This window comes from Xenopus tropicalis, chromosome 1 (assembly GCF_000004195.4).
Source record: "Xenopus tropicalis strain Nigerian chromosome 1, UCB_Xtro_10.0, whole genome shotgun sequence".
Classification (NCBI taxonomy): Eukaryota; Metazoa; Chordata; class Amphibia; order Anura; family Pipidae; genus Xenopus; species Xenopus tropicalis.
Window position 1 is genome coordinate 183,477,166 of NC_030677.2, and position 27,094 is coordinate 183,504,259.

Genomic DNA, 27,094 nt, shown 5'->3' on the forward strand with positions numbered 1-27,094 from the left:
CTGAAAAACAGCTTCATGTACCTAAACTAATAATATGCATTATCTATAGAATTATTACAAAAGTGCCAACTAATTTTCTTGATCCAGAAGGTCTGACCCCTCTCTGGAATCAGATGGGGACACCAGTGGCTGCAGATCGAGATCTCAGTCGGAAGAGCTGCTGCAAACCTTGGGCACACCTCCATCCATGGACTGCTTCCCAATTGAAGGTTGGATGTTGTCTCAGAATTCTACAGCCACCTGTTTTCTTTAACTTATTAATTGTGCCTGATGTAGGAAATTCATATTCTAGATTCTTTAATATGCCTACCCTCTGCCCCTCTGCTATTATCTTTGCTTTTATTCAAGCCCCAATTTACAGTAGTTTGTGAGCCACCTGTATGGCTGCACCCCCAACTAGCTGCATGGTACAGCTTCCGCATACAAGACTAGGGTTGCTTTTTAATTTTTTTTATTTATTTTATAAAATAACCAGTATTTGTAAGGGAGACAGAATATATATTTTATAGACAAGGCATACTTTTCAAGCAGGCTGTAAATCTGATTACTAAGCAAAGGAAAGCTCTGTGCCAAGAATTTCACTAGATAAGAAAGGGCACAAATAAATGGAAAATGACAAATACATATCAACATAAGAGCAGACTTCTACAGGCAGCTTTTTGTTGCCTTCTCTAAATATTCTTCAAAAGGGGTGAAATGTAATAATAGTAAATATGCCTTCAATAATAAAATGGTAAATATGGTTTTGATAGCAACAGAAAGGGAAATGAAATCTACATATAAATAGGATATATTACCTGCATTTTTAAATAAATGATAGTTAAGTAAATAGATAAGCTGCTTTTGAGGGCAGTAATGTTTTTGCACATCTCTTAATTACAGGGAGGATAATGTTATCCATGCCAGGATACAAGTTTGTAGAAGCTTTCTGCCATGCCCTTCCCCGCTGTAAAAATAAATTGTTTAAATGACTTTCTCAGCCCTTAACCAATTGCCTATAGGCCCTTAAATAGCCTGAAGCCTGTTTTTCCTGTTTGCAGACCTATTTGTATTTATATACATTTGTTTTCAACAAACATTGGACAAAAAATCTGTCTTGTAGAGCTATAAACAGTGTAATCTTTCCTTCAGCCAGGCCTGGATTTGAGGCAAGGCCACAAGGGCCCGGGCCTAGGGTGGCACAAATTTTAGCATGCCGCCCAGCCACACCTGAACTTGGTTCACATATGGAGCACTGGGTTTTAAGCACACTGTAGTTTTCTGCTCGTTCTGTCCCCAGTGCTCCGTGTGTGAGCTAAAAGTATGCACTTGAGCGCGAACTTGGGGGGGGAGAGGATGGGGGACAGGAGCGATCACTGGGCGCTGTGTTTAGAGTACTGGTGCTGCCTTCAGCACAAAACAAAAAGATCAGTTTGTTCTTGTAAATCCAGCCTGTAAATTATTGGGCACAATGTGGCCCTGGAACATGTGGGTTCTATATATTCTGGTGAAAAAACTATTGGGTAGCATTAGCCATTGCATTACTAAAATGTTGTTACCAACTTTTGTATCGGATCAAATGCATTCACAAGGCACACAGAAAGCAATGCCACAGAACTGTTGTAGTTACCTTTTTTTTCATTTTTTCCCACTGATAGATGTAGTAGATACAACGTTATGGAGTGACTTCAGTAATGACATGCAGGAATTCGAAGCCGAGTCATGGAGTCTTGTGGTTGATCCATTATTCTGTGAAAAGCAAAAGAAAGATGTTATAAAGAGACAAGATGTCATTTTTGGTAGGTAAATCTCTTTTGCTGGATCGTTATGCTCTGTCTGTAGCAGGTTTAGCGTCTGGCACCAAACGCATGTATCTGTGAGACATACTGATCTGTAACACATCATAGGTTGTTTTGGTTCTGTCTCATATTTTGGCTGTAAAGAAAGCCTTTGTGCAAGAGATACAGCGAGAACCAGAAGTTAAGGGAGTCCCTTATGCTAAAATAGGAATTTTCTAATTTTTCCATAATTTAACTATGATGGATGGTTAAAATAATTATTTGAGTGTTTTGTAGAGTAGTACTAGTCAAGTATTCATCTATCCAAATTGTACTGACCATGGGTAGTATGATACATTGCCCTGTTTGCCTCCAAATGGCAGCAGGTGCAATTACATAAGAATTCTGGGAAGTTTTTTTTTTGTTTACTTTATTTTTGCCTGTAATAGCTAGCTAACAGCGCCTCAGTTACAAAGGGTCAGGCATGTTCTGCATAATGCACAAGCTAGGGGCAAATTAACTTGTTTGCCCACCAATATGCTTGTCAAAATTGGGTTTATGCAATTGTCTGGCCCTTGGGCCAACAATCAAATCATAATAAAAAATTGCAGATGCGATCCTTACCTGATGGTATTTTCAAATTTCCCGATATTCAACCAGTTATCTTTTGGACAGTTGCTCTAAAGGCCAATAAGCTGCCTACCTGTTCTGGAGGGTCTCAGGGCTGACTTATGTTTGGAGTGGGTGGTCTTGACCCTAGTTACATTGCTAAGAAAGTTCAGTAAGTAGAATACTGAGCACAAGACCCAGTCAAATGTTTCTGAAAGAAATACGGAGAAAGGAAGCCATATTTCTTTCTCTGCCTGTACTGGACTGGGTTTTGTTTATGCTCTTCAAAGACAGCCTTGAAGTGCCCGCAAGTACTCTAATGTTTCACTTCCCTGACTCAAACGATTTTATTTCCACTGATGAAATCCAAACAGAGGATTATTGCCTTTCTGTGTTTTACCTTTTAATAATCCACTAGGGACCAAAAGGGGAAATCCTGAGTCCTGATGGAAAAGGTTTAGTGAAGGTCACACATATAATTCAATGGCATTGGCATGCCTGTTATTTCCCTAGCAGCTTGTTTTGCAACTGGAAAATGTGAAGGTCATTAATATGAGTTAAGACCACACAGGGTCCATAACTTATACAGTGTTTATAAATGAACTCTTCCAAACCTTTTTAGTTGAGTCTTTTACCCAGTATGCAGAAGCTCATTAAGTAAAATACACACTTTACTTGCCAGGGAACACAGAGTCTATGGCTTTGCCATTCAAAGTACCAGCATGAAAGAACCATAGATTCTACATGTGCCATGCTGTGTATTGTCTGGCAACACGAGGAGCTCAAAGATCTCAAGTGGCATGGCACGCAAGGGGTTAACATATTGGGTTAATCTTACATCTAACCCATGGCTTATTTTGTATGAAGGACATTTTTGAAATCACCCAAACTATAATGTATCTTCATCTCATTGCACTATGCTTTTTTTCGGTGGGCAGAACTGATCCAGACAGAACTCCATCACGTCCAGACATTGTTGATTATGTCTGAGATATTCAGAAAAGGAATGAAAGAGGAGCTTCAGTTGGACCACAGCACAGTGGATAAAATATTCCCTTGTCTGGATGAGCTGCTGGAGATCCACAAGCAGTTCTTCTCCAACCTTAAAGAAAGGAAACAGGAATCTAGGGAAGGAAACGACAAAAACTTTATCATCAACAGAATTGGAGATATCCTCGTGCAACAGGTACTCATTTCTATTATTGCTCCAGTCATTCTACCTTGTACATTTATAAGTAGCTATGAGTGAATTTGTCCCGTTTCACTTTGGCAAAAAAGTTTGGAAACGGCAAAAAATACGTTAAAAATGTGGCTATCGCACAGCTGTTTTGACGCGTGTGACTTTTTTTACGTGACCATGACTTTTTTTTGATGCAACTGCAACTTTTTCCTCAGTCTGCAAATTTTTGATGCACAGAATTTTTGCTGCAGTTTTACAAAAAAATTGCCAGTGGCAAAATGTGGAATTTCACATTGAATCTATGCCTGGCAAAAATGTCACTAATCACTATTTATAAATTAAGCCATTCCACCCCTGCCCTGTGTTTTCCAATCTCACTGTGATGCACCATGATTGTGCCATATTTAAACAATCCAAAGTATTACAATGTCTGTTGATATGAAATAATCTTTTAGCCTCCAAATTACTGTATATCTGCCAATGTACCTAAAGCATTTATTTTGGGCTCCCCCCACAAGTCATCCTATAACCCCCTTTATATATATATATATATATATATATATATATATATATATAATGACTTTGGAGTTTCTGGTTGTTCTGATGATTCTTCAGAGGGCCAGGGGTATTGCAGAACCCACATCTAATGTGCAGTAATCATTGATAAATATTTGAAGTATTTACAGTCATTTTGTTTGCTACAATTGTCACCATTTACTTATAGCAAAAATGCTGTGGGGGCTGCTATAAAAACAGAACAACAGGTTGGGCGAGATTTAAGAAACAGATGCCAGATACACATACCATAACTGCACTATTCTGGATCTCTTGGCAATGGCATCTTCACCTGGGGCTGTAGACAAAGTCCAAAAGCTTTATGTGCCTCTTTTGCTGGTGCTCCTCACCCTTACATTCATAAAGGTGGCCATACATGCACTGATATTATCATCTGAAACCTAGTAGTCATAGGAAAGATTGTAATTGTAAGGTGTATGGCCACCCTTAAGTACCCACTGATTTCACTAGTGATGGTGTTTTTCATACTGTCAAAATTTTTGCCCAATTTAATACACCATTTTTCCAGATCACCAGATCAGGCCAATAATTGTACAAGCCCAGTTAATTTACACTTACATACACCATGCACCTGATAGAAAAATTGGGTTATAAGTGGTTATAAGAAATTGTATGTCAAATGGTTAGACAGCCACATTAAAGGAACAGTAACACCAAAAAATGAAAATGTATAAAAGTAACTAAAATATAATGTGCTGCTGCCATGCACTGGTAAAAGTTGTGTGTTTACTTCAGAAAGTCTACTATAATTTATATAAATAAGCTGCTATGTAGCCATGGAGGCAGCCATTCAAATTAGAAAAGGCACAGGCACATAGCAGATAACAGATAAAACACTATTGTATTCTACAGAACTTATTTGTTATCTGCTATGTAACCTGTGCCTTTTCTCCTTTTTTCCAGCTTGAATGGCTGCCCCCGTGGCTACACAGCAGCTTATTATATCAATTATAGTATGTATGTATGTATGTATGTATAACTTTATTTATAAAGCGCCACAAGGGTACGCAGCGCTGTACGGTCTTACAGAATACAAAATTACACACAGGGAGGACAAGTGATATAATAAATAAATACAATAAATATATATATATATGTATATATATATATAAGTGCCATGTGGTATGAGACACAGTAGGAAGGAGGTCCCTGCCCCGTAGAGCTTACAATCTGAGTGTAGTAGTGTTACTGTAGCAAACACACCAGTTTTACCAGTGAATTACAGTGCATTATATTTTTATTACTTTAAAGCTCTTTCATTTTTTGGTGTTACTGTTCCTTTAATGAAGACAAATATAAGCAAGAGATCTACAAGGTACTTCATACCATCCTTGCAGCTCTACATGCTTAACCAAAACCCAGTCTGGCTTCTTGTGGAGTCACTAACTAGGATTGCATAGGGTTGCATTTACAGTCATGATTTGCAGTCATGATCCCATGACTTTGTGCCTTTTGGGCATGACATGCTTAGGGCCATTGGGGATGGTTATCATTTAATTGGATGGTTATCATTTAATTCAACCTAAATAAGTGCCAAACTCTGCACTGCAGTCCTGGAATGGCTTCTCACCTGAAGCTTTTACTAGAACGGGAGGTCTAAAAAGATTTGCATTACAGATGAGATTAAGAATTTGTAATAACTGTATTGCAATTTCGATAGTGGTGTCCCTAATAAGTGCAGCCTGGGAGATGACTGCCATAAGCAGCATGTTTTAGATAACATTCTCATTGCAGAACAGGGAGAGAGGTATAGTGGCCCTGGTACTGTCTGCATAACAGAGTGGTGGAAGTTGTTTTCGGGTAAAAATTCTAATTATTTTCAGCACACTTGTATTAATATTTTTCCACAACAGTCATAAGCAAAGTGCCAAGCTACAGCAATAATAGTTCCAGGAACATTCTGGGATTTTTAGTTCATAACAGCTTGGTGTAATACCCAAACATGGATCCCTGCATCTGCTTGGGTTTCCTCTGTGTACTCTGGTTTCCTCCCACACTTCATAAACATACAGGCATGTTAATTGGCTCCTGATAAAACCCTAGTGTGAGTAAATATAATAGGTACCTTACGATGTAAGCACCACTGGGGAAGGAATCAATGTGAATGATGGCCAACCAATGTAAAGTGCTGTAAATAAAAGATAACAAACTGCTGTTATGTTTTAAGTGTATGTATTAAATGCTCAGACTGTACCATATCTGCTTAAGCATTGAGCTCTTCCACTCAGTTTTCAGCAGACAGTGCCAATAAAATGAAGAAGATCTATGGAGAGTTTTGCAGTCACCATATCGAAGCACTGAACTTGTTTAAGGAGCTACAGCAGAACAAGAAATTCCAGAACTTTATTAAAGTAAGTGATTTCGAATGTTATTTCCCAGTTTCCTTTTGTTCTTTTGTTTCAGCTCCATGCCACGGGTTGTTTATAACCAGGAGGGGGCTGCCTGGAAACATTTCTCTGAGGGAGCCATTAATCTTGTTAGCCTAATAACCTTCTCACTTCCAATGTATACATAAAGGGACTGAGAAGTCCATCATGCAGTCTGACAAAGCAGCCACAAAGCCTTATGGGAAGCTACACTGTCATTACCTTCTATGCCTTGTGAAATTGCATCAAGCACAGCATGGCTCAGTGATTAACAGCTCTCGGTCTATGGCTCAGTGCACATGGGCCCTGTCTGTGATGGCACAGATAACCATGGGTCCATTATACTTGAATGGGAAACTGAGCTGCACATCCATAGAGATATAACCAAAGCATGAAAGATATTAGTGCAGTATTGCCTGGCAACCAGTCAGTTGCAGTAGAGAACTGAAAGCATGTATCTAGTCGCTAGCTTACTGCGTTGGAGCAGAATTGGGGGTTAAGTTTCTGAATTTTCCCACTCATTGTTTTAGATAATCCATTGAAAATTCAAACCAGACTCTGGGATTAAAACCCTTCAGCATACCTCCCAACATTTAAAAACGATAAATTGGGGCATAGTAAACTGCTTTGCATAGCTCAGTATTTTAACTACACCCACCTTTATTCTAACCCCCAAATACCATGACCAAAGAAAAAACAAAAACCCTAAAACATAACTGAGTCATGCCAGTAAGATTACTGCAGAAATGGATAGATTCAAAACATTGCCTGCACAAGCAGAATACACAAACTTGTGTTTCCCAGTGCTCCCAAGCTGCTTGTCTCTTGCTGCCCAGCTGAAACTCCTGTAAATAAATCTGTGAATGCCCTGCACAAATTGGGACAGTTGGGAGATATGCCCTACAGAAGTGGCATTTAGACTTTTTTTAGCTTCATGCTTCAGCAGTTGGTCAAGTTCCCCTTTAACAAACAACAAACCTTCAAATATATGAAAACATTCATTCATTTAAAGTTATACAGGTATCGGACCCCTTATCCGGAAACCTGTTATCGAGAAAGCTCTGAATTACAGAAAGCCTGTCTCCCGTAGACTCCATTTTAATCAAATAATTCCCAAATGATCCCAAATAAGATAATATAATCCTTATTGGATGCAAAACAATCCTATTAGGTTTAATTAATGTTTCATTAATTTTTTAGTAGAGTTAAGGTATGGAGATCCAAATTACGGAAAGACCCCTTATCCAGAATACCCTTGGTCCTGAGCATTCTGGATAACTCGTCCTAAACCTGTGTAATATCTAGGAGAGAAAAATAAATGCTTAGCCAAAATCTTACCTTTACAGGTAGGGTTTCCACCTTTTCTAGAAAAAAACACCAGCCTTCCTATTTTTTTTTTTTTATATTTTTTCTTTATTGATGACATTGGCATTGATCATTACATTACACATGTAGCCGATATACGCATGAAAACGCGAGAGAATGCAAAGTCTCGCGTTTTCATGAATCTGTGTACCACCCACTATGGAAAGCAGAGGGACTTTAAATCCTGGAAACCATCACTTTACAATGGAACATGGCGACATAGGGGCTGCATTACAATGCTAGCCTGAAGGATGTTGGGAAAAAGTTCATCAGAGTATCATGGTTTCCTCTCAATCTGTGTAATCAAGTTATACCTGTGTGAAAAAAGCTAGTGTTAAAGGATAAGGAAACTGGTCAGGGTGATTTTCTAAGCATTTATGTAATTGACATTAATGATTTTTTAATTTTTGTGTTTTTAGTGTAAGAGCTGTTAAGGTTTTTAAAGGGGTGATTGGTCCTTAAGTTAACTTTTAGTAGCCATAGAATGTCCTGTTCCTAGCAACTTTACAATTGGACTTCATTGTTTATTTTTATAGTGTTTGAATTATTTGCCTTCCTCTTCTACCTTTTTCCAGATTTCAAATGGGGGTCACTGATCCTGGCACCCAAAAAACGATTGCTTTTTTTTGCTCTTTGAGCTTATGGTTTTATTATTATCGTTTTATACTCTTGTTTCTGTTCAGTTCCTCTTGTAGTTTCTCATTTTAATCACTGCCTGGTTGCTAAGGTAAACGGGACCCCAGCAGTCAGGGGAGGGACACCGGCAGCCAGGGGAGTGACGAAAGGATTGGGTCTGGGCCACCGGGGACCCACCGGGAAAAAACCCTGTCGGGCGGCCCTGGTAGGTCCCTGGTGGCCAGTCCCACCCTGCAAAGCTAACTAAATGAGCTCATATCAAAATGAGGAGTATATTTATATTAAGTAGTGTTTAATTTTGATGTAAAGCAACAAATACACTCTCCATACACATGTAACCATCTGACAAAGTGAGGCTTGTATGGGCAGTATACAATATACAACTGGCATGTTAATAGGCCGTTTATATCAGTGCTTTAGGGATAGATGTTGCAGAGACGATGGCCTACAGCTGCAGGATCCCTGTGGTCTCTGCCTGGCAGGTCCGAACTGGGATTCATAATAGACCCTGGTGTTTCAAGTACACAGAGGCCCAAAGAGCCCCCCACCAGCCCAATACATAGTGACTGTCTGGTGAAACTGAGAAATTGGTACTTGCACTTTAACATATTCCTAGAATAAAATCATAGACTTTTGCACTGTAAGTACTGTAAGTAAGGTGAATGGAAATACCTGAAGAACTGTAAAATATTTTTTTTTTTTTATGGCAGTGGGTTATTATATTATTGTCACATTATTTGACAGCAGCAGATCTATGCGCTTCAGTGTTGGGAATAAAGCATATCATAACTGACTTTATTGCTGTTACAAATGCATTATGTACATCTAACTACCAACTAAAATGTGTTCTTTAACATAGCCGTAACATAGCAGCTCTCATGACTGTAAACAGCTTGTACAAATTGCATACTGAGAGAGGGATCTGGTGCACAACAGCACCACCCAGTGGCTCCTTATGGGAACATGCTGAATAGGAGCAGTTTTGATGTACATTGGGGTGACCATATCACTTGAAAATTTATGGACTTGTCTAAAAAATCCAATTAGCAGGGCTAAACTGATTACAATTTATTTTAAATGCAATCAGTCCCTGTAACATGTATTTATTAGACATTTCCCTGATTTTTCAAGAGATCTAGGTACTCACTAACGTACATAACAGTGATACAAGAACCTAAATAACTGCTATATATTGTGCAGATACAGGCAGAGCTACAGTGCCCTGTAATACATTATTTTCTGTATACCGGCTTAACAATGTTTAATAAAAGCTGCACAACCCCTACTTGAGTTTTCCTTTGCTCATACAAGACTTCATGTATTGAACTGAGCTGTGAGCAGTGGGTCAGCCCACATTTGCTGCAGATTTGCTAGTTAAGAGACTTATACAATGAATTGATAAGCTGTAAAACCAGCTGTTCTTCTATCATCCAAACCCTGACACGAACATTTTGTATGAAGAAATTAAAAGTAATATAATAAGCAATAGTAACAATTGCTCATTTTTTTTAGCTAAGGAACCGTAATCTCCTGGCACGCCGACGGGGTATCCCGGAATGCATCCTTCTTGTAACTCAGCGCATCACAAAGTATCCAGTGCTTGTGGAAAGGATATTAAAATACACCACCGGTCAGTACTTGTACAATTTAATCACCTTTACTTAAACTTTATTGGGTTGGCATGTAGTATTTCACAAGGGAATACTGTAGGTTTTATTTATAAAGAAGAGGGATCAACAGATGGAATTATCTGTTAGCACAGTAGGTGTCTTTTAGTCAACTCCTAGTCCTTTAAACATATACTGTATATACATATTCCCTTGCCCTGACTTTAATATCCCTGGATTTTAATCTAAAACTGTTTATTTCCTATATTAGAAGGGACAGAGGAGCACACAGATCTCTGCAAAGCCCTGGTGTTAATGAAGGAGCTGCTGGCAGCAGTGGATTTGCAGGTCAATAAGTTTGAGAAAGGACAAAAGCTGCTAGAGATTCTGAATAAAATTGAAAATAAAACTTGCACCAAATTAAAGAATGGCCTAGAATTCAGAAAGCAGGACCTGACGAGCAAAGAGCGGGCGCTGCTGCATGAGGGAGTGGTGTTTTGGAAAACGGCTACCGGGCGCTTTAAAGGTATGCTTATACTGTTCCTGTGCTGTAAAATACAGATTCTGCCTATGCCTGTGCTATAAAATACAGATTCTGCCTATGCCTGTGCTATAAAATACAGATTCTGCCTATACCTGTGCTATAAAATACAGATTCTGCCTATACCTGTGCTATAAAATACAGATTCTGCCTATACCTGTGCTATAAAATACAGATTCTGCCTATGCCTGTGCTATAAAATACAGATTCTGCCTATACCTGTGCTATAAAATACAGATTCTGCCTATGCCTGTGCTATAAAATACAGATTCTGCCTATGCCTGTGCTATAAAATACAGATTCTGCCTATGCCTGTGCTATAAAATACAGATTCTGCCTATACCTGTGCTATAAAATACAGATTCTGCCTATGCCTGTGCTATAAAATACAGATTCTGCCTATACCTGTGCTATAAAATACAGATTCTGCCTATACCTGTGCTATAAAATACAGATTCTGCCTATGCCTGTGCTATAAAATACAGATTCTGCCTATACCTGTGCTATAAAATACAGATTCTGCCTATGCCTGTGCTATAAAATACAGATTCTGCCTATACCTGTGCTATAAAATACAGATTCTGCCTATGCCTGTGCTATAAAATACAGATTCTGCCTATGCCTGTGCTATAAAATACAGATTATCATCCTAAAATTATTTGGGATTGAATCCAGGTGTGCTTTACACTACAAGTGTGGTTGTGCTAAAATGGGCACGAATGTTGCCTCTTATTGACAGAAGAATTACTGCAATATGCAGGGTGGCAGTGGCTTCAGGGCTCAGAATAGGGTGGCCAGGTCAATGGAAAATTTAGGGACATGTCTAAAAAACTCCAGCTAGCAGGGCTGAACTGATTGAAGTTTAATTTAAATGCAATCAATGCTGCCCTGTAACATGTATCTATTAGATGTGTCCCTGAATTTTAAAGTGATCTGGTCACCTTAGCTTAGCAGCACCAATAGGCTTACTTGGGCAGCATTCATCAGAAGAGATAGGAGGGACAGGAATGCTAAAGTTCTGTGCTTTAATGAAAGTACTTTTAATAAATAGCGTGAATACATGTACCCCATTTGGTCCATTCTCGTATGAATATATTTTCGTGTGAATATGCACATGCGTTCAATTTTATCCATTGGGTTAAATTTGTGGGGGGGTTGCTTCTCAGAAATAACAATTTCCTAACAAATTAGAACATGTAATAAAATTATTAAACCAGTTATTTAGACCACATGATTAATCAATTTGCTCATATTTGTTTAGATATTCAAGCACTTCTGTTAACGGACATCCTGCTGTTTCTACAAGAGAAGGATCAAAAGTATATTTTTGCTGCAGTGGTAAGTTGTTGAATATCTACTTATGAAGGGTACAAAGATGTGTTCTTATTCATACAATTTCCCCAAAGCATAAATATATATATATTAGGCACATGCTATGTTTTTACAGGAGGATGAATGTCATCTGAATACTTTACTTGGCCAAACATCACAGTTTTTTAAAGGAAAATAAATCCTCAAAACAATGTAAATTGCTCTAATGATCTTCTAAGCACATCTGCAATGTACATTTTTTTTTTTAAATTTTCAAGATATTATCAGTTTTTAAACTGCGTATATAATGAATTTGATACATACAGGAAGTTAGTGAGCAGGGAATAGTATCTGATGATTCTCTAGTTGCATAGTAGCGTGAAAATGGACGCATGTTACTTCTGCCTGCCTTCTGGCTGAGAGGATAGCACAAAGGACCCTGAAGGGGCCACATATGTTGTTGGGATTATTTAACATTGGGATTATTTAACATTTTCTCTAATAGTTTGCTGATTGTAACATCTGGGAGATAATAGACTTAAATAGAATTTGTGTTGCTTGATTTGATGTATCTGTAGGACCAGAAACCCCCAGTTATTTGCCTTCGGAAACTGATTGTGCGAGAAGTAGCGAATGAGGAGCGCGGGATGTTTTTAATAAGTGCCTCATCCGCTGGGCCTGAAATGTATGAGATCCACACCAATTCCAAGGAAGAGCGCAATGGCTGGATGAGGCAGATTCAGGAGGCTGTACAGAGGTGGGTGTTGGGAGGGAAAGGTTACACACTCTAGGGATCACATTAAATTAACTTTTAGTATGTTGTAAAGAGGCGTATTTTGAGGTCATTTCCAACTGGTCTTAATTTTTTTAGTTATTTAGCATTTTGTGCAGCAGCTCCTAAATCTTAAAGTTAGAATTTCAGCAGCATTCTGGTTGCTATGGTACAAATTACCGTGAAGAGAGTCACAAATGTACAGTTGTGCTGTAGCTTAGAGAAAGAATGGTGCAATGTGGGTAAAATCTGAAACATATTTACATGAACTGAATAGAAATGACTTAATGTTGATTCCCTTGAATCATTTTTATTCAATAGAGGAAAATTGTCTCTTATGAACACTGTATATTTTCCTTTAAACTTTCTACATTTGCCAGCAAGCATTTTGTCTGTATCAAAGCTGTCACTGGGCTGCCATTGCTTTATTTGGGGTTTCTGGATTTAGGAAGCTTTCTTTATGCAACCTCTGCCTATATTCATTATGTAGCAATTCACATTATTGACCAGATTCAATTTAATAGGAAAACCATAGGGCTGATTTACAATGCCTCACCCAGTGTACAAAGTGCAAAAAGCAAGGCGCGATCAGGCATTTTTTCCCTTTGTGCACTTGCACCCCTTCCTGCTTTTGCACTTGCACCCCATGGGCCATAGATAAACCTAATTTATTTCCAAATGTCCCACTAGACTTTTAATTAGTTTTCATGAGATATGTTTTACGGAATTGGATCTGGCCCTACGTGTGTTTCTGATCTCTCATTGATAGACATTAGTGACAATGTTAAGCCCGTGTATATATATATAGTCAGTTTGCTTAGCATGTCTATTTGGGGCTCATTTATAAAGCAAGTGTATGGTGCAAAATTCACATGCTATCTGCAATGTTTTTCCCCACAACACATTGTTATCTCCCAAAATCCCAGCATAATTAATAGTTTCTGCAATTTACCAATGCTGAACCAAGCTGATTTGGTCTATACTGGGTGCAGTGTGGGTGCAAAACATATCAAACTGTGCTAGCAAGTGATACTTTAGGTACAAGTCTGTTGCGAGTATAAATGCAGCACTTAAAGGGAGCCCTGGGAGTAATACCTACTCAAAACTCATGAGGCCTGTACCTTGCACCTTATGTACGGGTGTTTAGTACAGAGGATCTTGTATCAAGGCAAGTTTATTTTGTAAATGCCATTTTTTTGTCACCAAGCTGTCCGCAGGAAGATGAAGGTAAAAGCTGTGAATCAGATGAAGATAAACGGGTGGCAGAGGCCAGAGCAGTGAAGGCTCAAAAGTATCATGGTATGTACTAACCACTGGGACAATACAGGGTCACTACTATTGTGCCATTTGTCTAAGGTTTTCACACCTGCAGGTTAGACAAAGGCTCACACAACAGGTCTCTGTCACACCAATCTAATCAGTTACATTCTCAGAAAAGTTTGACTTCTAAGCAAATCAGGGGAACTGTTTTACTGGCACACTTCCTACATCCTTGACCCCTGGCATCTACTCAACTCATCTACAAACTCATCTACTCAAGCTGCAGCATCATTGTGTCTTAAATAGATACTGTAACATCATTGTGTCTTAAATAGATACTGTAACATCATTGTGTCTTAAATACAGTGGAGGAAATAATTATTTGACCCCTCACTGATTTTGTAAGTTTGTCCAATGACAAAGAAATGAAAAGTCTCAGAACAGTATCATTTCAATGGTAGGTTTATTTTAACAGTGGCAGATAGCACATCAAAAGGAAAATCGAAAAAATAACTTTAAATAAAAGATAGCAACTGATTTGCATTTCATTGAGTGAAATAAGTTTTTGAACCCTCTAACAAAAAAAGACTTAATACTTAGTGGAAAAACCCTTGTTTGCAAGCACAGAGGTCAAACGTTTCTTGTAATTGATGAGCAAGTTTGCGCACATTTTAGGAGGAATGTTGGTCCCACTCCTCTTTGCAGATCATCTCTAAATCCCTAAGGTTTCGAGGCTGTCTCTGTGCAACTCTGAGCTTGAGCTCCCTCCATAGGTTTTCTATTGGATTAAGGTCCGGAGACTGACTAGGCCACTCCATGACCTTAATGTGCTTCTTCTTGAGCCACTCCTTTGTTGCCTTTGCTGTATGTTTTGGGTCATTGTCGTGCTGGAACACCCATCCACGACCCATTTTCAGTTTCCTGGCAGAGGGAAGGAGGTTGTCGTTCAGGATTTCACGAAACATGGCTCCGTCCATTTTCCCGTTAATGCGAATAAGTTGTCCTGTGCCCTTAGCAGAAAAACACCCCCAAAGCAAAATGTTTCCACCCCCATGCTTGACGGTGGGGACGGTGTTTTGGGTGTCATAGGCAGCATTTTTCTTCCTCCAAACACAGCGAGTTGAGTTAATGCCAAAGAGCTCTATTTTGGTCTCATCAGACCACAGCACCTTCTCCCAGTCACTCACAGAATCATTCAGGTGTTCATTGGCAAACTTCAGACGGGCCTGCACATGTGCCTTCTTGAGCAGGGGGACCTTGCGAGCCCTGCAGGATTTTAATCCATTGCGGTGTAATGTGTTTCCAATGGTTTTCTTGGTGACTGTGGTCCCTGCTAATTTGAGGTCATTAACTAACTCCTCCCGTGTAGTTCTAGGATGCTTTTTCACCTTTCTCAGAATCATTGACACCCCACGAGGTGAGATCTTGCGTGGAGCCCCAGAGCGAAGTCGATTGATGGTCATTTTGTGCTCCTTCCATTTTCGAACAATCGCACCAACAGTTGTCACCTTCTCTCCCAGCTTCTTGCTAATGGTTTTGTAGCCCATTCCAGCCTTGTGCAGGTCTACAATTTTGTCTCTGACATCCTTGGACAGCTCTTTGGTCTTTCCCATGTTGGAGAGTTTGGAGTCTGCTTGATTGATTGATTCTGTGGACAGGTGTCTTTTATACAGGTGACTAGTAAAGACAGGTGTCCTTAATGAGGTTGACTAATTGAGTAGAAGTGTCTAACCACTCTGTGGGAGCCAGAACTCTTAATGGTTGGTAGGGGTTCAAAAACTTATTTCACTCAATGAAATGCAAATCAGTTGCTATCTTTTATTTAAAGTTATTTTTTCGATTTTCCTTTTGATGTGCTATCTGCCACTGTTAAAATAAACCTACCATTGAAATGATACTGTTCTGAGACTTTTCATTTCTTTGTCATTGGACAAACTTACAAAATCAGTGAGGGGTCAAATAATTATTTCCTCCACCGTAGATACTGTAACATCATTGTGTCTTGAAAGATACTGTATCTAAATGCATACCTGTCTGTGTGATGTCAGGCATATGTAGACATTTCAGGGGATAGTACACATAAACCTGCCCCGTCAAGCCAACACTGTGCAGCTACTAGTAATTATTTGTGTGATCTATTATATTTTTTTTTACAATAGATACGCTGACCCTCCAAGATCAGAATATCTGTAATACTTTAGAGGAAAAATTACAGATCTACGCAGAACTTGCAGCCTTAAACACAAAGAGTGACATGCACTTGGAACCTCACCTTTTTATCAAAGCCGATTCAGGGGAAATCCCTCAGGCGGCGGCTCTGCTGGCTGCTGCACTCAAGGAAGGTAAGGGTGCACTTACAGCAAGGGGGGCAGGGATTTTAGATTCAGAAACTGAGAACCTGCTTTATTGGAACCAGAACTTCACTCCCCAATAAAGCCAAATATTCCAAGTCATATGCATTCTTCTTTGCAGCGTTCCCTTTTGGGGAGTAATATTCAGGCATGCCCGGTATTGTGGAGGCAATTGCTATGTTCTTCTCTGGATCTAGAAAAGCAATCATGATGATTAAAACTGGCAGCAGTTTTTTTCTGTCCTACTCTGTAGGAAAGGAGTTTATGGCTAGTATGACACAGTATCGACATTGTGTACATGACCTCTGTGTTCTAATGAGATACTCGCTCTTCCTGTGTGATCCCATTAGAGTTTGGTGATAGTCACTAGTGGCAGATCCAGGTTTTTCTAAAGAATATTGTAGACATCTGCCTGATATAATATGAGGGCGTTTCATACCTACTAGCCTAAGACTTAAGTGTAGTGCTGCTGGAGGGGTGATCAGCTTTCCTATGGCAAGCTATGGCTTTTTTTCTCTTTCAATCGGGGGGTGGGGGGGGGGATTCCTATTGAGGTTTTAGATCTGGACTGGGATTCAAAACAGACCCTGGCATTTCAAGTACACAGAAACTGCCCCCCACCAGCCCAATAAATAGTGACTGTCTATGGCATCTTACTGCAGCCCCTCTGGCATTTGCCAGAATTCACAGATTGCCAGTCTGGGTGAATCACCAAGCTTCCCTAAGGCATAGAAGGTATAGAAGTTAATATTCAGTTAAATACATATAGGTAATACATGTTAATAAAAGCTATGACCTCTGATATTCCCTAATAGCTGAAAATCTCCACTCAACCATTAAATCACAAATGGAGGATCCATCTTGGTTACCTGAATATGAAAGAAGCACTCCGAGAAGATGTCGTTCTGTTGAAACATTAGATGAGGAACCGGAGACATCATATAACTGTAAGTTGGCATGTCTCCTGAATTGACTATGAAATCTTTCCCATGCCAGGTATGCCCTGCCTGTTGCACCAACTGAATGCTGTTTGATAATGATGGAAGTTTATATTTAGAGCTCAGGGCAGCAACAACAATTTCTCTGCCACATTACTAGCCCTTATTGGAGTTCAGGCTGCATTACCTAGCCCTAACTCTTTCTAGGCCTCATTCACTGGGGGGTCCCCAAGGTTGTTTGCCTTGCTCACCTGCCATCCTTACTGGCAGAATGTCAACTGGATTTACAAGATTAAAAGACTGCTACTGCATGCAGTTATTGCAAAGGCAAGAATATTTCTTTCAGTAAAATAAATGGTTAATACTTTCTACCAAAATAAGGAAGCCCTTCTTCTTTGCCCCTATTTAGGCACATATTTTAACTTTTATTTTTAACTGCACTGTTTGATGTATCTACCTCTGTATAGGGGTTATGTAATAAAAGGCACTAAGTTTGCCCAGGAACAGTAACCCATAGCAACCAATGAGCAAATAGAATTTATTGGGTGCATGTTCAAAAGCAGACATCTTATTGGTTGCTATGGGTTATGGCTTCTGGGCAAACTTACATATGGGGGTATATCTATATGTATGTATGTATCTGTCTGTCTATCTCATATCTATATGTGTGTATTTGCATACTATTAGCCCAGAGCCCAGATGCAAGGGAGAGAAGGAAGCTTTCCTATGATGCCAGTATTTCTCATGTGAAGAGTGACAGGGATCTGGATTTCACAGAAGAAATTGTAAGTCACAGTCATTATGTAGTGACAAGTAGAAACCAAATAATTACACATAAGTAAGAACAATAATTTAACAAGCTAAATTAATACTTAATCTTTATTAGTCCCAGTTAAAAACATATGAAGAATTGTAGGGCCAAACTGCTTATATGTTGCTATATATGTACCCTGGAATTTTGACCAAGTCTTAGGCCAATATCTGTCCATGCATGGGCATCTTTTGTGCATTTGTGCCTCTGTTCCATTGACATTAGTAGGACATATTGGTATATGGCAGACAAAGGCTTTTATGTTTATTTAATTAGGCTGTTCTTCCATTTTATTGAAATAATCTGATCTCTGGAATTTCATTATTAGGAGGAATGTATGCAAAGTCCAAGCTATAATCAGGATGAAGTAAGTAGCCCTGTGTTCCTAACATTTTGTGGCAAGTTAAAGCTGCTTGCTGTGCACTCAGTTAGCCACAAACATATGCTTTATATTTGTATGTCTGCATGCACCGACTCTGCCAGCTCACTTGTCATAAAGATTTAAATACAAAGAATTACAAGGATTGTAAAATAAACTGGCAACTACACCACAAGTTTCACCCAAATGCTGACTACCTTGAAATAAATGAAAGCATATGTGTGCTTATCACTTGTTTGTGTGGTCAGCTTTTTATTCCTCCCTATTCATGAAACAGATACCTCTACTATGTTCCAACTTAAAAAAAAGTTAAATGTTTTTAGGAAGACAATACACTGTATGGCCAAAAGTATCAGGCACAGTGTTAGCCAAAGGTATCAAAACTAAGTTCCAAACTGTCCATTCTGGGAGCAATGTTAGTACAAAACCTATATGTAGAACAAGTGGGGATTTATGGGTGATCAGAACAAACCAAACATCCCCATGTGCAATGCCAAGTGTTGGCTGGAATGGTGCAAAGGTCACTGCCATTGACTCTAGAGAAGTGGAAACGTGTCCTCTAGAGTGATAAATGGCATTTCATCATCTGGCAGTTCTGGGTTTGACAGGTGCCAGGAGAACACTACCTGTCTGAATGCATAATACACACCGTAAAATTTGGTTGAGGAGGAATAATAGTCTCTGCCTATTTCCATGGTTTGGGCTAGGGCCCTTGGTCCCAGTTACTGCTTCTTGCTTTATTGCAACAGTTTGGGGAAGTCATTCAGCACAATAATGCACAAGGCAAGATTTCCAGACCCACTACCATAGCATAAAGGGACATTTGTGGCCTGACATCTACTTCAGTGAAAAATGATCTGCAGCAGGGTCCAGATAACCAGCACTAAGTAGCACAGGTTGAATTAGCTTCTGTGCCATAGTCACTAAAGTTCCCATGTATGCATTGCCATGGCATACAGAGCAGCCATTAATGAGGACATTGGATTAGTCAGATAAAAGGGAAAATAGGTACTTTTCCTTAGTCTTAGTCTGCATTTAAAAGAGTGCTATGGAAAAAATCATGGTGAGAAGAAACCATGAGAAGAAATACACAGGAATGGGGTTAAGCGTATGGATACGGTTGGCTGCATTCGGCCCTGGTTTCCAGCCATGAACATTGTCCACCTTCTGTACAATCCATACAGTTTTATCATCCAGAGAAAACATTACACTCAGCATTTTGCCAGTCTCCCCATAAACAGAAGCAATGAATTCCACCAGTTCTGGAGCTAACGTGCAGCACGTGGGGCCAGGCCATTTACCCTGACACCCCATATATCACTGCTGTCTTATTCATTACTTTGACATTGTGCCTCGTGTGTGAAAGGTTATAGTTGGCGAGGAGAAGCTCAGCAAGGTTCAGCCAGTGAATGATGGTGGGGAGCAGGATTTCTATTTTACAGCTCTGAATTCTAGTGTAATTCAATAGGCTTTGCATATTATTTATTGGAATCTATTCGAGGCCAGTGCTTTGGCTGCTCTTACAAAGAACTGCATCTTTGTGCTATGTGCTAGTATTGTGCTATGAGATTCATGTATATAATGAAAACTACTGCAAAAATCAAAATTTAATGTAGATGGCTGAATTAGCCATCAATCAGAATCTGACTCCTAAATATAGAGATACAGATTGCTGAGGGGGGGGGGGGGGGGTAGTAGTGAATATAAACTTAATTATTTCAGAAATATAGCAGAATTTATTATTGATATTTTTTTGAAAGATCATGATTTCCATGAGATGAAGCTCATATTAAATTTTCATTCTTGCAATAGTTCCCCTTTAAAGTAATTTCTTCATTTTTTTGAGCACAGACAGCTTCTGAGCAGTGTTGGTTTTCTTCCAGGTTCTACAAGTGGTGCATAACCTTACTCGCCTGCTGTACAGCATACAGGTAAGTGCTTCTTGGAGACCAGTTATGTATCGCACTGAAAAAGGTATTATAATATTAGAATTATACTGGTAGAATATATTTTAGAGAGAGATAGCAAGTACAATATGGCTGTTGGATATCCCCCGTCACTATAATTCTAACAGGTTAAGCAGAGCTTGGGGCACAATATTTCTCTTATAGCCACAATTGCGAAATGGCAACATATGTTAAAGTGCTTTATGCTGGATGGCTCTGAAGGGCTATATTTTTGTTTTGTTTTCCAGCAAATTAATTCAGACAAAATAAGCCTTTGAGAATATAATAGATTCAAATATGCAGAAAGGTCCTTCTAGTAACCAATGTAGGTCTGGGCACCTGGGGCCCGCTGGGACCACCAGCCGTATGCACATAAGTATGTGTTGAATCTGCTCTAATTTGGTTAGCCATGGAATTGAAACAAGTGAATTAAATAATTGATTTATTAATTTACAAAAGAATTACAATGTATACAATAAAAAGGGAAGTAACTTAAGAGAGAAAAGTGGCTTACTAGCAAAGCATTTACAGTGCTTTATTTATATATATACAGGTATCGGACCCCTTATCTGAAAACCCGTTATCCAGAAAGCTCCGAATCACGGAATGCCCGTCTCCCATAGACTCCATTTTAATCAAATAATTCAGAATTTTAAAACTGATTTCCTTTTTCTATGTAGAAATAAAACAGAACCTTGTAATTGATTCCAACTAAGATATAATTAATCCTTATTGGTAGCAAAACAATCCTATTGGGTTTAATTAATGTTTTATTGATTTTTTATTAGACTTAAGGTATTGAGATCCAAATTACGGAAAGACCCCTTATCCGGAATACCCTTGGTCCCGAGCATTCTGGATAATGGGTCCTATACCTGTATATATAAATATATACATCTCTTTGATAGGACAATACTTTAGCTGCAAGAATTGCTGTATAGTTTCCTGTCAGGAAGACTATTGTTTAGGCTTGCCCCTTCAAAGTTACCATATGATGGAAAGGCAAGATATTTGTAAAATACAATACAGTATGTTTGCACATACATATCTCAACCCTAACCCACTCACTGGTCCAATCCAGACGCAAATTTTAGCTGCTGCTGCTGTTGTAGCATTAAAGCTCATCATGTCCTTTAGCTTATGCCATATGGATGTTATGTACTGATGGAGCAGATCCTACTGCTTACTATACCCGTTGATATGCTTATTTACCCTATTTCTTTCATTTTACTAGGCTACTGTTGCTATGCAAGATAGCCACATAGAACTGCATAAAGCTTTCCTACAGGATTATGAATTGGGCAGTAGAGGTTCCCGTGGAAGTATACTTAATGAACATGAGAAGTATCGCAACCTAGAAAAGCACCGCTGCGAGATGGTCAATTTACATAAACTCCAGCAACAGTTGCATCAAGAACAACAACGCTGGCTGCGCGAGTGCGACCAAAAACAGAGGGAAAACGAGGAGAAGGAGAGCATGCTCCAGCATAGGGAGCAAGAGTGTCAGAGTCAGGAACATCTCTTGCACCAAAAGAGGGAGGAACTTGACCAACAGCAGCAAGAATTCCAGCAAAACGTGGAGCGGCTACAGGAGGGTCATAGACTTGTGGAGAGGGAGAAGGAGGATCTGGCTGTGAAACTTAAGCTTTGGAGGCACTTTAACAACCATCAGCCAAGGAGTCTATTGACTGAGGTAGGGAAGGTATTCTGTACTCCCAGGTGATTCCAGTGGTTTATAAGGAGGGTGCCATGGGGTTAGCGATGGCGATTTCATCTGATGATGTGGCCAAAACAAATGGAACAATAGAAAAGCTGATTAGTACGTTTTTACATGTAAATGGCCCACTATAGACAGAGTGGGGATTGTACTTACACTCTAGCAAACGTGATTTATACAAATAATATTTCAGTTATAAACCTTCTAGCTTCACATATGGATCACCAACAGATAGGTTGGTTGGATGCAGACTTACACTTTATTGACAATGGTTACTGTTCATTACAAAAGTCTTATTTAAAATAAGCCTCACAGCTGACAAAAAAAAAGAATTTAAGAGCCATAGATTGTGCAACACCATAGGTGCGTACTGATATTAATCACATTGTCTTTTAACCAACTGCTGTAGCACAAGAGGCATGTGTGCTTTGGAAACAAGCTTTACACCTGCCATAGAAACTCATATCTTATTCACTTGTAGGAAGGTGTCAGTGATTTCTCTAGAAGTTTCTAAAACCCTTTATTGCAGTGGTTAAAAGAGATAAAACAAGATATTTTGGTATGTTTCTTAAAATCTCACTTTATGGCTGCTTCATCAGTTTTTCAGCTGTTCCATGAAGAATATAAAGCAATTCCCAGAACCTTTTCCCGAGGAAAAGGTTTTCTTTCTATTAAAGTGTTTGCTTCAAACAATCAGATCAGGGAAATTGCGGATTTAATAACAGAAGGACAGACGGTGCTAATAAAAGTGTCAGAAAATGCTGAAGCGATAAGCTGTCTCTGGTTCTTGTACACAACACCAGTCAATTTATTCCCACGTTTCTTCTTTTTAATTCCTCGGAACAGGGTGTCGGAAGCCGTCGCTCTGTCAGTTTACAAGACGAAGACTCTGTGTATATTAACAGTGCCTTGGCTCAGATATCACTCAACACCATCACAACATTTCCAGCCCCAGACTACCCGAATGCACATTTGTTTCACAGCCCCAGTTCACTCCTTGCACAGTCTACTGAGAAAAACACAACGGACACTGCTAATGAGCCTTGGAGCTCTGTGGTCTCTCGCCACCAAAGACTTGAAGGATCTTCACTCATTTCCCGGCACAACAAGGATGCATGTAACAATGGTACATTCCAAATATAAATATTGATAAAGTAAATATGTACCTGCCTTAATGTTCTTCATTATCTAATTCTGTCTGTGTTGTAAGTTCCTTCTACTCTTACCCCATTTTGTCAACAGACATTTCCACCAGATTCTTTCTCTGTTTACTCATCAGACTTTATCACATATCCTATGTGTCTGGTGAGCCTTGTTTTTCCCTTACTCTGAACCTATCCACAGAGATAGCTATGAATTGGGCCCACCGGTTTCAAAACCTGCCCACACCAGGCTCCCTGAAGAACTCATTTTGCAGGATCCAGACTTGCTTTGTATTACTGGCAGCACCTAACTCTCTGGGTCCCGCTGTTTTCACTGAGTAGAATAACATTCCTTTGCCTGCTTCAGTGAGCCACACAAACCCCACATTGACATTATTGCTTCCATTTGTGCAAGTGTTATGTCCCCATCTACCTTAGGGGGGTATATATAGTAAATGGGAGGTGGGATATATAGTAAATGGGAGGTGGGATATATAGTAAATGGGAGGTGGGATACATAGTAAATGGGAGGTGGGATACATAGTAAATGGGAGGTGGGATATATAGTAAATGGGAGGTGGGATATATAGTAAATGGGAGGTGGGATACATAGTAAATGGGAGGTGGGATATATAGTAAATGGGAGGTGGGATATATAGTAAATGGGAGGTGGGATACATAGTAAATGGGAGGTGGGATATATAGTAAATGGGAGGTGGGATACATAGTAAATGGGAGGTGGGATATATAGTAAATGGGAGGTGGGATATATAGTAAATGGGAGGTGGGATATATAGTAAATGGGAGGTGGGATACATAGTAAATGGGAGGTGGGATATATAGTAAATGGGAGGTGGGATACATAGTAAATGGGAGGTGGGATATATAGTAAATGGGAGAAGTCAGTTGGTAACTAACCGTTTCACATCTTTTATTGTAGATCTGAATGCAGCTCATGTTATTTCCTGTGGTACGCTCCTGTCTGTGCCTAATGCAACGCAGCCTGTGGAACCACAGACCAAACCCGCAGAAGAAACCTCACATCATTTGGAAAATGGCAAAATTGAAGAGAACATAGTTTACCTCTGATTGCGCATGGACGTAACGTTTGCTCTCTGGAGAATTCCCTGCGCTGGTGGAACCTACAAACCATTTGCTCACAATCAGACAACGGACAGGAGAAAATGGTCATTTTTTTTCATTTGTGTTTTTGTACTACTTGCCATTGAGTGGCAAGGCATCGATGCCATGTGGATTCTTATTGACATTTTATTGTTTTATTATCACTTCTGTATCCTGATTTACCCATGGAGCCCATAGCCAGCAACATGTGAGCGACCCGTGACTCTCGGGGTATTACCATGGAGCTACAATCACTTCCTATGGCCCTTAGGGTTCTACAGAGGACATTCTCATGTATCTCAAACCGAGGGCACGACTGAAGCCTATGGATGTCTGTTACATGCCATTTCAAGGATATTTCCATGAACTGCATTATTTCCATGAACAAATGGAAATAAGCAGCCAATCGCTGCAGGTCCATAATATAAGTATTTAATGGCTGGCAGTGAACTTGTTGCTTTGTAGCCCTCTTGCTCAGTGAGCCAGGGGATACATTTTATATTTTTTTCTTGTGGAAAACTAAGTTATATTTAAGTATGTTGTTAATCCCTCTTGTCTTAAGCACCTTTTGCAGGTATTGTCCCTTAACAAAGTCACAGAAAACATATTCCTAAGCATATGTCTTAATGGGGAAGAGCTCAGAGTGCTCTTCTGAGCGATTTTGCAGTTTACACCAAATATTGTTTTCTTGCTGTGATTTTATGATATCAGTAGTTATTAACGTCTGTGATTGTGAACCAAGCACTTGTGTTAGGGCAGGCTGGGCAGTGCTATTGGTCAGTGTGACAGAAGCAATATCATCGGGCAGAGAGGCGTCAGGAGACACTTCCTGCTTCAGTAAATGAGCTTTTGCCATTCTCTCTAGAACCTCCCCAACAGAACAGCAGAGGGCGCTCCCATTTCACATTCATTATAGTAGCAGTGAACAACTGCTATTATTAATTAAAATGGAAAAATGTAAATTGCAAAAATGCTCAGAAGAACAATTTTACATGAAGTTATACAGGTGGGTATATATCACTTTTAAAGATATAAAATGATCATGCTGAGTGTGCCGGAAATTCCGTGGAGAATATAATGCTCTGGATGGGCCTCCTGACTGAGCATCTTATGGGGGGGTCTGTGTTCTGTTAGAAAGTCAATTAATACAGTGACCTTTAACTGTGTTTAATTGGGAACATTAATCCCTATGGATCTTACTGAGATCTCTGGTTGGGGTGCAGCAGGGTTTGGCTCTAAGCTACTGATTGGTGGCAGGTATCAGTGTTACTTGGTGTCAGTCTGGGATTAGAGCCTTGCCCCTCCCTGCACTGCGTGAAAGGGGATTCTTTTTTATAAATCGTTTAGTATGTTTTAGATGGATTTATTCTAAGCAGCCTTTCTATTGGTCTTCATTATTTATTTTGTTTGCTTGTTTTAATTATTAATCTATTCTGGTTACAGCCTGCAATTGAAACATCTATCTGGGTGTCGTGGGTCACTGACCCCCAGCAACAAAAACACAGACTAATTATGAGGGTTAGAAGTTATTATTATATAGGAATATAAATAGTACAAACATGAAAAAAAATTAAATAATGAAGACTAATTGCAGATTGCCTTTAAATACCTTTGTCTACATCATACTAACATTTTGGGGGGCACTACCCCTCTAATTATTCTTGCAGGCAGCCTTTCTGGCAGGGTCTGGGTTCGCTGTAAACATTAATCCACTTCTGTTATCCCATTGCCGTTCCTTTCAGCTCACAGAAATCTTCAGAGCAATGCGAGGCCATAGGAGCCACAGATGAGATTCAGCTAAACGGGATTGTTTGCTTTTGCCATTATTTGGGATATTAGAAGGCAAAAAAGCCAATTTGTTATAAAAGAATAAGAACAGGATCATGTATGATGAGTGTTAGCGGTATAGACAGAAATATACAGGGACATGTTCTTTCTATAAACCCCAGTACTGGCGGATCTCTGCTCAGCACCATGGGAAGCAGGACATGGGGAAGGTGGGTTATTATATTGGCACAGGGAATTCTATGTTCTTTGATGCTGTTTTGTGTCCCAGTTCTGCTCTGACTTTGCCTTGTAGTTACACCTGTATGCCCAGAGCCTTCCATCGCGCACCTAAGCAGCTGTGAGCGAGGCTTGTATGCAGGGACTCACAGCACAGCGCTGGCACCGCTTCCCCTACATGTTATAAACACTATCAGTCGCCCGTATGCTTATACTTCATTGTTACATTCCAGTTAAAAGACTCCTCGCCTCTGTGTAAAGTATATTTGATACAATAAAAATATATTTATTACCATGTGTCCCTTTGTGCTTACAGTTTGTGCCGCGCATGAATGGGTTTCTTATTGGCAAATCCTACTGGCCATATAGACACAGATACGATTCAGTTCATAAATAAACCCTCAGCCAGGATTATATTCCCCTTCTATTCTTTTCTTATAACCTTTAGTTAGCTGCTCTTCTGTGTCTCTCATTATATATATGTGTGGGTGTGTGCTTCTGTTTTACATTTGTTTGTGAAAATAACGAAAGTCCGGGTAACAAATAGGAAATAAATTCTGCACTTTGTGTTTAGTACCATCTCACAAACACCATGGCTGTATTATGCAGCACTGTACAACTGCTGGGTCAGGGTGTAGACATAAAGCTGACAGATTATATACAAATGCTGACTGGTACAGAGGGCCCTAAAGTCTCACTATAAC

The 27,094-nt window shown here is 39.5% G+C and overlaps 1 protein-coding gene across 5 annotated transcripts in view; it reads left to right on the forward strand.

Moving 5' to 3' along the window:
* The window catches only part of arhgef28 (Rho guanine nucleotide exchange factor 28), a 131,627-nt gene extending 104,940 nt beyond the window's left edge, over nt 1–26,687 (forward strand). For 4 of the 5 annotated variants that reach the window (XM_002934839.5, XM_012952887.3, XM_012952889.3 and 1 more), the window contains 17 exons: nt 88–209; nt 1,638–1,778; nt 3,305–3,552; nt 6,351–6,473; nt 10,002–10,119; nt 10,368–10,622; nt 11,899–11,975; nt 12,527–12,705; nt 13,928–14,019; nt 16,140–16,322; nt 17,147–17,278; nt 17,957–18,054; nt 18,409–18,447; nt 20,343–20,390; nt 21,640–22,098; nt 22,969–23,248; nt 24,205–26,687. In XM_002934839.5, the coding sequence (XP_002934885.2) occupies nt 88–209; nt 1,638–1,778; nt 3,305–3,552; nt 6,351–6,473; nt 10,002–10,119; nt 10,368–10,622; nt 11,899–11,975; nt 12,527–12,705; nt 13,928–14,019; nt 16,140–16,322; nt 17,147–17,278; nt 17,957–18,054; nt 18,409–18,447; nt 20,343–20,390; nt 21,640–22,098; nt 22,969–23,248; nt 24,205–24,353 (2,743 nt within the window). In that variant the 3' untranslated portion in view covers nt 24,354–26,687. The remainder of the gene's footprint in view (nt 1–87; nt 210–1,637; nt 1,779–3,304; nt 3,553–6,350; nt 6,474–10,001; nt 10,120–10,367; nt 10,623–11,898; nt 11,976–12,526; nt 12,706–13,927; nt 14,020–16,139; nt 16,323–17,146; nt 17,279–17,956; nt 18,055–18,408; nt 18,448–20,342; nt 20,391–21,639; nt 22,099–22,968; nt 23,249–24,204) is intronic. The other variant, XM_004910823.4, reaches the window with a different exon arrangement.
* Nucleotides 26,688–27,094: the final 407 nt, after the last annotated feature.